We start from the raw sequence: 12,000 nt of genomic DNA on the forward strand, positions 1-12,000 counted from the left end.
CCCCCCCCAACCCCCCCCCCCTTTGGTGGGGTTCCCGGGGGCCCGGAGGGCCTTTATGCCAGGCTTATCCCCCCGGGGAAAAAGACCAAGGGGTTTTTTAAAACCCCGCGGGGGGGGGAAGGGTTTCCCCCCCCCCCCCCCACCGGCCCGGTGCCCGGACACGTCCAGGACATGTTTTGGACATGGGTTAAACATGTCGCATAGGCCGCCCCCCGCCCGGGGGGTTGTTACCCGAGGCGACAGGTCGGTAAATGGGAAGGGGACGGGCACCCAGGGGGCTCGGACTGGACGCTAGCTCCCGGTATGGGGGGGGGGGGCCCCGAAACAGGAAATCCTAAAGGAAAGGACGGCCCCCTGGAGGAGCACACAAACCCCCCCTCCCCCAAGACACTCCGCCAGGGGGCATTGCCCCCCCCCCCCCGAGGGAGGGTAGGGCATTGCGCTACTGGGGGCCGGGCCCCCCCCCGTTTGCCCCCCCCCCCCCCCCAAGCACCCGAGGCGCCAAGGGCACAAACAACAACTAGAGCAGCAGCGCAGGGCGCTCCCCCTCGCCTTCCTCGCCGAAACGACTCCTATGAGCCCCACCATTCTTGGTTATTAGGCGCTGCCCCTCGCCTTTCTCGCCGAGAAGTGCGGCGGCGCCTCCTCCGACGGCCGCTCCTCGCTGCTGCGCGTGCCGGTGGGATCGGCTCGACGAGCGGAGTCCTATTGCTCCTGTTGCTGTTCTCACTGCTCTTACTATGGTAGGTGGGGCGGCCCGACCAGCGGCGCCGCCAGCCGGCCGTGAACAGCGTCTCTTCACACCTGCAGCTGTGAACTAGGTTGAGCGGCTCGACCAGCGGACGCAGCTCGCTGTTGGGTCCGCGAAGGAGGTTGGCTCCCCCCCCCCCCAACCCACCACACACTCACACAGCTCACTCACACACACACACACACACACACACACACACACACGCGCGCGCGCACACACACACACACACACACACACACACACACACACACACACACACACACACACACACACACACACACACACACACACACACACACACACACACACACTCACACTCTCACACCGCTCGCCCACGCGCACCGCGCGTTGCACTTTCAATGCCGTGGGGCTCCTGTCGTCCAGACGTGGAGTCGCGAGGGCTGCCCTGGCCCTTGCCCCACCACCTCATGTGTCTGGAGAAGTCTACCTTACCCTTCCTTAGGTGGCCCGTTTCGACGAGATGGTCGGGCCAGCGGCCCTGGCCGTAGAGACGGAGTGACGCCTCGCGATGTCGGACGGATGTGAGGGAGAGCGTCAGCGTGTGCATGTTGTGCATGTTGAGACAACACGCACCCGGCGCCCGGAATGCAGAAGGGTTCCAGGGGGGAGCCGACTTAACCGGGGCGCGCCGCAGCCGGAGCGGCACACCCCGCACAGCGCCTCAGCGGTCCGGCAGGGGCCAAAGCGCGACAGGGCACACGCCCAGTGGCACAGCGCTGGGGTTTGCGTGCCCAGGGCTGGCTGCGACGACTAGTCTAGTTTTCCATGCGGGTCAGCTCCAAAGAGCAAAGAAGCAAAATATTCGGATTTCGATTGCATGTTCACATTTTGCGCGGGAGTGAAACGCGCAGGCGCGGCGGCATGGCAGACCAGGCAGAGGGGAGAAGGGGAGGCCGGAGGGGGGGCCAACCCTGCCCAGCAGCCGTGCGCGCCGCCTCGCGCAACACACACACAGCACGCGGGTTTTCGCGCGTCAGCTGGACGGAGCGGTGCGGCCAGGGTACAGGTACTTCATGCGGTACGCGTATGTGCTCGCCTCGATCTCCTTTCGCCGCCCGCCGTCGCCGAGCAGCAAGGGCAGCAGGATGCCTACGGCGGGCGCAGAGGCGTGGTGCGATGCGGTCGGGGCGCTGCCGCGCCCGGGCCTCGTTCGCGCGGCGGTGCGGCGCACCGACACCGCCGAGGATGCAAGAGAGCACGATGACGGGCTCTTGCTCCGCCTCCTTGCGCACGACGCGCAGGAAGACGGTCGAGAGAAAGTTGGGGTTCATGCCCGCGCGCGGCGCCCGCGAGTCCCGCCTGCGCAGAGGGGGGCGCGCAGGAGCGCCGCGGTCAGTGCTCGCCCGGACGGCAACGGTGGGGGTGGGGGATGGCGGCGGCGGCGTGGCGTGGAGAGCTTGTGTGAGACCAGAAGCGGGGGAGAGGTCGGGGCCGCGGGCGCGGCCGGCGTGCGGGTGTGTGGGGGGGGGGGGGCGACTGGGGCGGGCGGGCGGCGGGGCTGGCGGGCGGCTAGGGGCCCGTGTTTGGTTGCGTGCGGCATGATGCGCGCTGGGGGCGAGGGCGGGAGCGGGAGCAGGGAGCGGGGCGCGGCGGTGGCGACGGCGGCGGCCGACCGGGGAGTCTACATCTCGGGTGGCGGGGCGGCGGTGGCGCGTGGGGGTGAGGGGTGCGCAGCGGGAGGATCGGGCCTCACCAAGCGCAGCGACAGCAAAGCACGCGAAAGAAGAATTCTGCGGGGAAGAGAGACTGCGAAGAGAGATAGAAAGAGGCAGACTCCCTAGGGTGGGCGACGGCTAGCGCATCACACACCTCTCCTTAAAATCCCTGTGTGGTGGCGGCGTGCCGTCCTCCCCATCCCTCCCTTGCGTTGTCTGTTTTCTTTCTTTCTTTAGGGTGTGTGTGTAAGAGAGAGAGATTTTTAGCAATGTTGTTTGTGTGTGTGTGTGTGTGTGTGTGTGTGTGTGTGTGTGTGTGTGTGTGTGTGTGTGTGTGTCGGCGGCAGGGGCGGCGCAGCAGATATCGCGTGTTTGGAAGCAATCTGATTCTGAAGTGATGGCTTTTCCGACCGCTTGGGGCGGTGTTTTTCTCGCGTTATCAAAGACCCTCAAAACAATCCGCCGGGTGTGGGGCCGCCTGGGGGGGGCGGCCCTCGGCCGCTCTGTGTATCTCGAGACCTCGAGAGAAGACCGCCCGCAGGCCCAAGTCTTCTCGAGACCCCGAGGGCCCAAGTCAAGAATTGGCCTTTTTTTAATGAACTCGGGGGCACGGGACGCGGCACAAACGGGGCACAAACGCCAGGCTACAAACACGGGGAGGCACGTACTCGAGTAGTGACGCAAGGGAGTCTAGGTAGGCGACGGTGGCGTCCTCCGACGCCGCAGCGCCTTTTGGCGGGCAAGGGGGGGACCCCAGGAAAGGGGGAGGGTGAAATAAATAAAGCGGTGGGAAAGAACGTCCCTTTTCTTATTTCAACGAAAGGCGCAAGCTCATAAAATAAAACTAATGGCGGGCACGTCGCAAGGAAGGACGTTGGGGGACGCGCGCGGCTAACGAGATGCTCGTTGATCTCAACGACGATACGTTGATGCTCGTGAACCTCCCTGACGATATGTTGAGAGCGATCGCGAAGCAGCTGGCCGAGTCTGACCTCGCGTCCGCGGTCGCCCTCAAACGATGCAGCAGCCGCTTCAAGGACCTCGCCACCCCGCTGGTGGCAAACGCCATGGAAAGGACGGAGGAGAAGTGGCGGGATGCGGCAGCCGAAATCGGCGGCCGAGGCGCTGCAACGATCACAGGCGGGCTCGAGCGCAGCGAGGTGCTCACCGACCTCAACCTCGGCAACAACCAGATCCGCAGCGAGGGCGCCGCTGCGATCGCCGAGGCGCTGCGCAGCAACGCGGTATTGACCGAGTTGTGTCTCGGCGGGAACGAGATCGGCGACGAGGGCGCCGCTGCGCTGGCCTCCGCTCTGCGCGTCAACGACCGCGGCTCGTGTGCGTCTACCCGTCTTTGTCCGGAGTGAATACTCCAACGCGCTCGTCGGTGGCGGCTTCCCCCAACCTGCGCCGCGCTCGGCGAACCTCGACAGCGCTTTCGGTGGCATGCAGCTCTTTGCAGCAGAAGCCTGGAGAGCAGCTCCTCTGCTGCTCACACACTCTGCACAGTTGACACAGCCTACTGTGCGGCTGCCACAGCTGTGACAGCGATGGGCTCGCCCTCACTGGCCCTCAGTCACTTGTGCTGCGGCTTGTGTGAGCGACACTGCTCGGCGACTGCCGGCACACTGTGAGACCATGGGTGTGAGGTCAATTGGGCCAGGTACCAATTTTGTCGATTTTTTTTCAAAATCTGCAGGCGCGGAGCGCCTGCGAAAATTTTGAAGAAATTTGCAGTCGGGCCTGATTTTCATCAAGATCTTTCAAATTTGCGGTGTGGAGTTGGGGGGTGGGTTAGGTTAGGGTTATTAGGGTTAGAGGGTTAGGGTTAGGGTTAGGGTTAGGGTTAGGGTCAGGGTTAGGGTTAGAGTCTGGTTGTGTCTGTATATGCCAGCGTTGCAGGGTTCTGCGCTGGGATCTGGCCCCAGCGCCGACGAGTAAGACTCAGCACCGCACGCTGACCCCACCAAATGCCGCCTCAGGGCGCCAGGCCGCCAGCCACTTCTTACACGCGGCCGGCGCCCTCTCGCGGCAAAAGGGTCGAGCGAGCGGGCAGAGTCGCGATGTCTGCGCACCCGCGTGCCGATGGGCGGCACACGCAACCGAGAGAGGCCCTGTCGCGCCGCCAGTAGCGTTCTCCGCACTCCCCACGCCACCAATTGCCGCCTCAGGGCGCCAGCCACCTCTTACACGCGGCCGGCGCCCTCTCGCGGCAAAAGGGTCGAGCGAGCGGGCAGAGTCGCGCGATGTCTGCGCACCCGCGTGCCGATGGGCGGCACACGCAACCGAGAGAGGCCCTGTCACGCCGCCAGTAGCGTTCCGCACTCCCCACGCCACCAATTGCCGCCTCAGGGCGCCAGCCACCTCCTTACACGCGGCCGGCGCCCTCTCGCGGCAAAAGGGTCGAGCGAGCGGGCAGAGTCGCGCGATGTCCCTGCGCACTACCTGGGTGTTCGCCGCCTATATGCTCTATCCTGTGCCAAGACGGACACATTTTGACAATCAAAATCTACCTCAAAATTTGCGGCCGCCCCTCGAAATTTGCTGATCAAAATTTGCGGTGGCCCGGATCGAAACCTGTACTTTGGCCAAGAGGTCAAACCACGCGCTACCACAGCGCTTCTGGTCACATCGGCCCCGAGGTCAGATCCATCTACTCTGTTGATGACAAGACTTGTCTACCGGCTGGAGCCGAGCAGGAGGGCCCGGCGCACAACCCCCTGGTCAACTCACCACGTACCTCCCCCACACCCCCCGTAGCCTAAAGTAACCGCACCCCGCACAGCCGAGCGCACATGCACCCCGGCTTTGGAGTGTCTGAGCTTCCGCCCCACGACTTAGATTTCTCAAAGTATGTCGACAGTTCCGACCTTTGTGGGGTGACTGTCGGACACCGCTACTCCACCGCGTCTCGCCCGAGCGCCGCACAATACGGCGCCGGCGGTGTGTCGCCCCCCGTTTCGCGCCGCCGCCTGCGGAACGTGAATAGCCGGACGCTGCTAGACTCAGGCACACCGGCGATCGGCGACGCCTCTCCTCGCCACGCCTCTCCCGACGCCCCCTCCACATCCGGCTCAAACTGCTCCCACAGCATTGTGAAGAAGCGCGCCTCGATCGGCTTGCGCTCTCGGTAGGTCAGAACGAGGGTCGTGTTCTCATGGCTTAGCAGCCACATCGTGCAGAGCAGCGCCGCAAACGAGGCCTCGCGAGCCACGGGGCCGACTATCCCATCGGTGCCGTAGACCAGGTCTGAGCCCAAGACGGTGTCGAAGGAGCCCAGCGCTCGCGCGGCGGCCACGTCGCCCCACCACAGCTGCCTAACGTCGACAGATCCGGCTCCGCTCTGCCCGCCCTCGTTTGATTCCGATCCGCTCTGGCTGCCGGCAACGTCTTGTAGGCGTTGGTTGAGGAGGACGTTGCGCTTGGCCACGGGCTGGATGGACTCGTCGCCATCAGTGGCGACCACGCGCGCTCCGAGGCAGCTCGCGACGATCGAGACGAGGCCGAGGCCCGCGCCCAGCTCTATGGCCGTCGAGCCGGGCACGATGCCAAATGTCGCCGCACGGGCGCCGATGAGCTCTGCCAGCACGACGCTCCCGCTCCAGAGCACGCTTCCCGTGTCGCTGCCACCGATGACCTGCTCGATGGCAAATGACGAGCACTGACCGCCGCCGCTGCCAAGCACCACGCGCCTGAAGACTTCATCTGGAATGCCCGTGGCGTGGGTTGGCACGGATGATGTACCATTCCCTGGAATGAATATTCGTATCGGCGCGGCCGTCGCCCAGGACGGAGGAGTCGTGGGCACGTAGACGACCAACGCTTGCGAGTGGCCGCCGCAGGCGGGTGCACAGAGCGGGGCGAGCAGCCACATGGGCGGTGCTGTCTGCTATACCGCGGCCGGTGTGAACAGAATTCCTACACCGAGCGGCAGGAAACGCCTTGCTCCGCAACTCTGGAGCGCAGAACGCGGTAGATTTTGTGGTCGCGCATTCGGCAAGCCAACGTCACCATGTGCAAAAAGGTAAGGTAGGGTAAGGTAAACGTCTCCACACACACAAAGTGAATTTTAGCCTGTGAATGTATGCTTTCTTTCTTTCTTTCTTTTGCAGTGCTGCAAAAAGAAGAAAATATTACACATGTGCATGTGTGCATGCAAGCGGCGAGAGGCACTCCCGTGCCCAGAGTCGTGCGGCGAGAAAGAACAAAAGAATTACTAGCCCGCCGCCCGCCGCCATCGTAGACGCATCATGCGGATTGACCCCGTGCTCTCAACACCGCGCCATCCGCCGTCTGCACTCTGCTCAAGACCCGCGACTCTCGGTGCAATTGGCTCCGTCATCAGCGGTCCAGTAGCCAAAGCGGACCATCGCGCGTCGGAAATATGCATCCCCGCACCCGTCCCCAAGCCGCGAGTACAGCCCCGCGACTCGAGGGCACATCGCGCTGGTCCGCAGCTGGGCGACGAGGGCGGCCATCTTGTCCCTAACCATGTACTCGACCACGCTCTCCTCCTGACGGAAGGTGGAGGGGTCGCGCCAGCACGTGGTGTTGAGGCCGCCTCGAGCCTCTGGGCACACCGCGGCCGGCGGGACCCCCACCCACTCGAGAAGGCTCGCGACACCGACCCCACGCACAACATCCTCGATGCGGACGCTCCGGTAGCTCATTGCGGCCGCCCTTGGGCCCCCTCGCTCCGCGGCGTCCCGCGCCTGCGAGTTCACAGCTGCCCACAGCTGCCCCTGCCGCATCAGCGTCTGCAGCGCGCCGCATGGGCGGTCGAGGAGAGCCTTGTGGAGTTGTGCGCCGCTGCAATGCTTCTGCGAGAGGGCGAGGCACTCCGCGTGCAGTGAAGCAACCGCTGCCGTATCGTACGTGTACACCGATCTGTTGGTGCTGAGTGCGGAGCCGCAGTTGCCGCCGGCGCAGGACTGCCTGAGCTGCACGTTGTTCGTCGAAAGCATCATCGTGGGTCCGTGCCGCATGAGGTGCATGAAGCGCAGCTTCCGGCCCAGCAGGGAGCGCAGGACCGGGAGGAGGACAAGGCTCTTGCACGCCTTCCAGCCGATTGCGTGAAAGGGCGGTGCGTACAGGTCGTCCTCCCGGGCGTCGGCTCTGCTGCGGCGCGCCCGCAATAGGCGGTTGCGGTAGTAGCAATAGAGCTCACTCCGCAAGTCAGACCACACCCGTTGCAGCGCCGCTCCGAGCGCCCGCTCCGCCGCCGCCAAGACGGCTGCGGGCAGTTGGTGCAGCTGGTAATCGAGAGACCCCGCGGAGGCTGGCCCAGTGAAGACGGACTGCATGACTTGAGCCAGCGGCGGTCGGTCGTGCACGGCAAAGTACGCACAGTCCATCGTGCTCGGGTTGAGGCAGTGGCCCATGTAGACTCCGTGCCTGAAGAGCAGCTCTGCGAGCCCGCGGCTGCCCGAGCCGCCCAAGCACCCCACGGCCACAGTGCTGCGATTCGCCCAGGCCACCGATCGGTCCACGAGCCGGCGCACCAGCGAGTGGTCAGCCTCTTCCCACGTCTCGGTTTGCCATTGCCGCGTGTGCGAGTCCAGCAGCTGCGCCCGCGCCTTGCCACTCAGAGTGGCCCCAGGCGGCACGCACAACGCTGCCGTTTCGACGGGCGGAGGCGGCTCGGCGTCGGCCGGGGCTGTCATCCCGAGGGGCGACGAGTTCCTACTTGCAACTTGGGTCGATCCGTGCGAGCGGGGAGTGCGAGTGGAAGCGCCCGCCGGCGAAGAGCCGCAAGGTTTCTCGTTTTCCAGGTGCGTCAGGCTATTTCTGCGTTTGGCACACCTCTCTCAGCTGACGCATGAACAGGGTACAGTCTGCGGGCATTAAGAAACCGTGAAATAACACCGAACGATTTACATCTAAGAGAATCTGACAACAAAGCTCCCGCCTCGCACAACACTGGGCACGGGCCACGGCGCTTGGCGCACGGGGGGACTGGCGCGCACTGGCACTAACACAGGTTCAGGCCTCAGCTTCAGGTACACCACGGCGGAGAGCCGCGTAAAAGAGAATTTTACAACAAAGCTCCCTCGCACAACACTGGGCACGGGAAAAGAGAAAACACGACCCCGCGACGCCGACGGTCGCCACACGGCCTCGAGCACACACGGCCGAGTCCGCGCACTAGCCCGCGCACGCCGCCCGCAGGCGCGGCCCCTCAAATTTTCTCTTCGCCTGCGGCGCGCCCGGGGGGCGCACTTGTCATTTGAAACTACACCTGAGCCCTGGCTGTCAGGCTGTCAGGTGCTGTCAGGTGATCTGTCGGGCTGTCGGGCAGCTGTCAGGCACTGTCAGGTGCCTCTGTCAGACCAGCTGTCGGGTGCTGTCAGTGCTGTCGGGTGCTGTCGGGTGCGTGTCTGACATCAGAGGGGCTCTGTAGCTGTCGGGTGCTGTCAGAGCTGTCGGGTGTTGCTGTCAGACGCTGTCGGAGCTGTCAGAGCTGTCAGGCTGCTGCTGCTGTCAGACGTTGGGCTGTTGCTGTCAGGTGCTGTCAGGTGGTGCTGTCGGGGTGCTGTCAGGCTCTGACACACACCAGCCACACTTATGACACTATCAGAGGAGACCAGCAGGACTCTACTGCACACAGCACACATACTCTAGTCTCTACTCTGCCTCCGGTCCCACCATCTTCTTCATGGTGGACGTCACCATCTTCTTGTCTGCCGCACTGAGAGAATAGCAGAGAGGCAGGCTGGAGTGCTTCTTCAGGTACACCTTGCTGATGATCTGGTAGTTGCTGGTCCAGCGGAAGGCCTCCCCATCGTTGTCGCTCGTCAGCTTGTAGTACTTGCACGCTCTGTTCTGGTAGCGCGGGCCGTCTGGGGGGGTCCCGTCACCCTTCACCTCACGGTACCACCGGAGGATAAAGAGGCCCTTGGGGTCGTTGATGAAGACCCCGTTGCTGCGCTGACTCATCGAGAGCTGGCGCAGGTACTCTGCGCTCGAGCTGCCAGTGGCGCGGCGCGCGTCTACCGTGCCGTCGGCGACGGCCACCTGTCGGGTGCTGGGGAGCGCAGATGGCGGCGCAGGCGCAGGCAGCGGCGGCACAAACGGCGGCGGCCACCCCCACCCAGACGCTGTAGGCATATGGCTGTAGGGCCCCAGAAGGCTAGCTGGTAGCTTCATTTGTAGTAGCACAGCCGCGGGTCCGCAGAGGTGGGGCGGGAGGGTTGAGAGAGAGACCCTAGGAGAGACCCATGACCATCCCATGACTACATGTCTTTGCATGTAATAGTTTTGTTATACCCTCATGGCACAAGAAAGAGGCTGCACGGCCTGTGTACGGTCTGTGCTGCTGTCGGGCTGGTCGGGCTGTCGGGCTGTCAGCGCTGCTGTCAGGCCACTGTGTGCTGTCAGGCTGTCGGGCAGCTGTCAGGCTGTCACGTTAGGGCCTGACAGCGACAGAGCCCCGCTGATGTCAGACTCTGCTGTCAGGCTGTCAGATACGTGCTGTCAGGCTGTCAGAGAAGTGCTGTCAACGCTGTCAGGCTGTCGGGCACTGTCAGGCGCTGTCCGGGCGGTTTGCTGTCAGGCTGTCAGACCAGGGCTCAGAACTACACCAATAAAGGTATACTCTCGGTGCCAAAAATGTACGTAAGAGCCACATTAACCCACAAAGAACCCTGCACAAAGATCGCACGGGCGGGGACCTGTTCCTTTTTACCCACCTCACAGTAAGAGGTGTGCGTTTTATTTATTTATTATTATTTACTCATTTACTCAAAAAGCGTGCACAAGAGGAAGTGCGATCGTGCTGCGCTCGGGGCGCCATCCCCAATGCAGCCTGCACCACAACTTCGTGGCCGTGCAACCTGTTCTGGGCCCATAGAGCTACGAGTTCCAGATGTGTCCGAGCCGCGTCAGCCTGCTCCTGCCCTCACCGCCCGGCACCAGCTCCGTCAGGCCGCGCAGGCCGTGCCCGTCGTGCGCGCTCATCCACGAGTACCGGTACACAAAGTCTGCCGCATCGAGCCTGGGTAGCACCGCCTCCATGAAGCGCGCGTGGTCGACGGTCGGCCTCTTCTCGGCACCGGCGCCGCACGAGAACTCTGTCAGCCACACCGGCAGGTGGTAGCGGTCGTGCAGCCGCTCGAGGTAGCGGAGCGTCGCGTCGGGGTCGCAGCTGTAGTCGTGGGCGGCGAGGTGCGAGATGCGGCACCCGGCTTTGCCGTACAGGGCGGAGCAGTTCCCGAAAAAGGCGTCAAACCACGGCACTCCGTCCCCGGAAGTGGCCGGGCTCACCAGCTGGCTCTCGGGCCAGCGGTCCATGACGGCCCTCCACGCCTTGGCGGCCTCGCGCGGCGCCGTGTTGCAGTTGTGGTCGTTGTTTGGCTCGTTGAAGCCCATGAAGAATGTCGCGTTGATATACGCAGGCGCCTGCTTCTCCACGGAGTCCAGGCACCAGTTCATGGGCACGAAGCGCCGGTCCAGCGCCGCGGCCGAGCGGGCGCGCGCGCAGTCGCCGGGAGCGCCTGGTTTGCGGTAGTTGTTGTCGAGGTTGTAGTCGTAAAACCATCCTGAGACGTTGAGCAGCAGCGGATCGTCGCACGAGCGGCTGTCTGCGACGAAGCCGCGCTTGGCATTCTCCCTGCTCGCCACCGGAGGCGCAGGCGGCAGGGGCGGCTCCGCGACGGTGCATGGCGGCGACGCCTCCGAGCACTTGCGGCCTGACGCGGCGATGGCGCCGCAGCAGCAGTCGCGAGCGCCGCCTGGTCGCGACTGGCAGCCGCCGCCGCCGCAGGTGCCACACAACTTGGAGCAGCAGCACTCAGAGTCTTCCGGAAGGATGCCGGTGAGGCAGTGCGGGTCCGGGGAGGAGATGGCGTTCGGAGAGGAGTAGCCAGTGGCGGCGGCGAGCGCGAGAAGCATATGCTAGCCTTAGACACATGACACAAATCCCCGCGATACCTGCGGCTTCGCCGCGAAACCGCAGCGCGGGTTTGGGTCATCGGTAAGGTACGGGATTTTTACTCCACACACACAAAGTGGTGGGGCAAGGGGGGGCGACCCTCGCATCTCCACGCGTGGTGGGGCAAGGGGGGGCGACCCTCGCATCTCCACGCCCGGACACGGGAGGAGCCCCACGGCATTCAAAGTGTGCAAGCACCGGCCCGGTGCCGTGGGTGTAGCGTGTAGGGTGACGCTGACGGCACGACCTGCACACCCCCACTCCCTCCCTCCCAGACACAGGACCCACACACAACCCCCACAGCGTGGACGACTGCGCGATTCCGTTTCTGTACGCGGGTCCCGGCCCGTCGCAGGCGCATTTTTTCGATGTAAAATGAATAATGAAAGGAGGAAAAGGAAGAGATTCACTGAGAGACAGAGAGCTCCGGCGAGTGTGGCGTCTTGCAGAGGGCTGGCGAGTTCCTACCCGACCGCACAGGACCCCGCGAAAGCTAGCGGCGAAAAGCGCGAGAGCCCCGAACCGGGCGTGCGAAGGCGCAAGCGGGCAGCCGGCGAAGAGAAGCGAGCGAGGGCGGCGTGTGGGGCGTGTGGGGCGGCGGGGGGCGGGGGGGGGGGGGGGGGGCCCCCGAAACCCGGGTCCCC

At 64.2% G+C, this 12,000-nt stretch overlaps 4 protein-coding genes across 4 annotated transcripts in view; 1 reads left to right on the forward strand and 3 right to left on the reverse strand.

The window, feature by feature from the left end:
• Positions 1-3,326: 3,326 nt before the first annotated feature.
• EMIHUDRAFT_106461 (hypothetical protein) lies at positions 3,327-3,794 on the forward strand (the record flags this gene model as incomplete). The annotated part of the gene is made up of 1 exon (XM_005760112.1): positions 3,327-3,794. The coding sequence occupies one exon, from the start codon at positions 3,327-3,329 to the stop codon at positions 3,792-3,794; it is 468 nt and encodes a 155-aa protein (XP_005760169.1).
• A 1,529-nt stretch (positions 3,795-5,323) lies between these two features.
• Positions 5,324-6,301, reverse strand: EMIHUDRAFT_218294 (hypothetical protein; the record flags this gene model as incomplete). The annotated part of the gene is made up of 1 exon (XM_005760113.1): positions 5,324-6,301. One exon carries the CDS (start codon positions 6,299-6,301, stop codon positions 5,324-5,326), a length of 978 nt encoding a protein of 325 aa, XP_005760170.1.
• Positions 6,302-6,731: 430 nt separating this feature from the next.
• Positions 6,732-8,090, reverse strand: EMIHUDRAFT_218295 (hypothetical protein; the record flags this gene model as incomplete). The annotated part of the gene is made up of 1 exon (XM_005760114.1): positions 6,732-8,090. The coding sequence occupies one exon, from the start codon at positions 8,088-8,090 to the stop codon at positions 6,732-6,734; it is 1,359 nt and encodes a 452-aa protein (XP_005760171.1).
• A 3,672-nt stretch (positions 8,091-11,762) lies between these two features.
• The window catches only part of EMIHUDRAFT_218298 (hypothetical protein), a gene marked incomplete at both ends in the record, with an annotated part of 2,152 nt that continues 1,914 nt past the window's right edge, over positions 11,763-12,000 (reverse strand). The window contains one exon of the mRNA XM_005760115.1: positions 11,763-11,820. Coding sequence (XP_005760172.1) covers positions 11,763-11,820 — 58 coding nt within the window. The remainder of the gene's footprint in view (positions 11,821-12,000) is intronic.

The sequence above is a fragment of the Emiliania huxleyi genome, assembly GCF_000372725.1.
Source record: "Emiliania huxleyi CCMP1516 unplaced genomic scaffold EMIHUscaffold_78, whole genome shotgun sequence".
NCBI lineage: Eukaryota > Haptophyta > Isochrysidales > Noelaerhabdaceae > Emiliania > Emiliania huxleyi.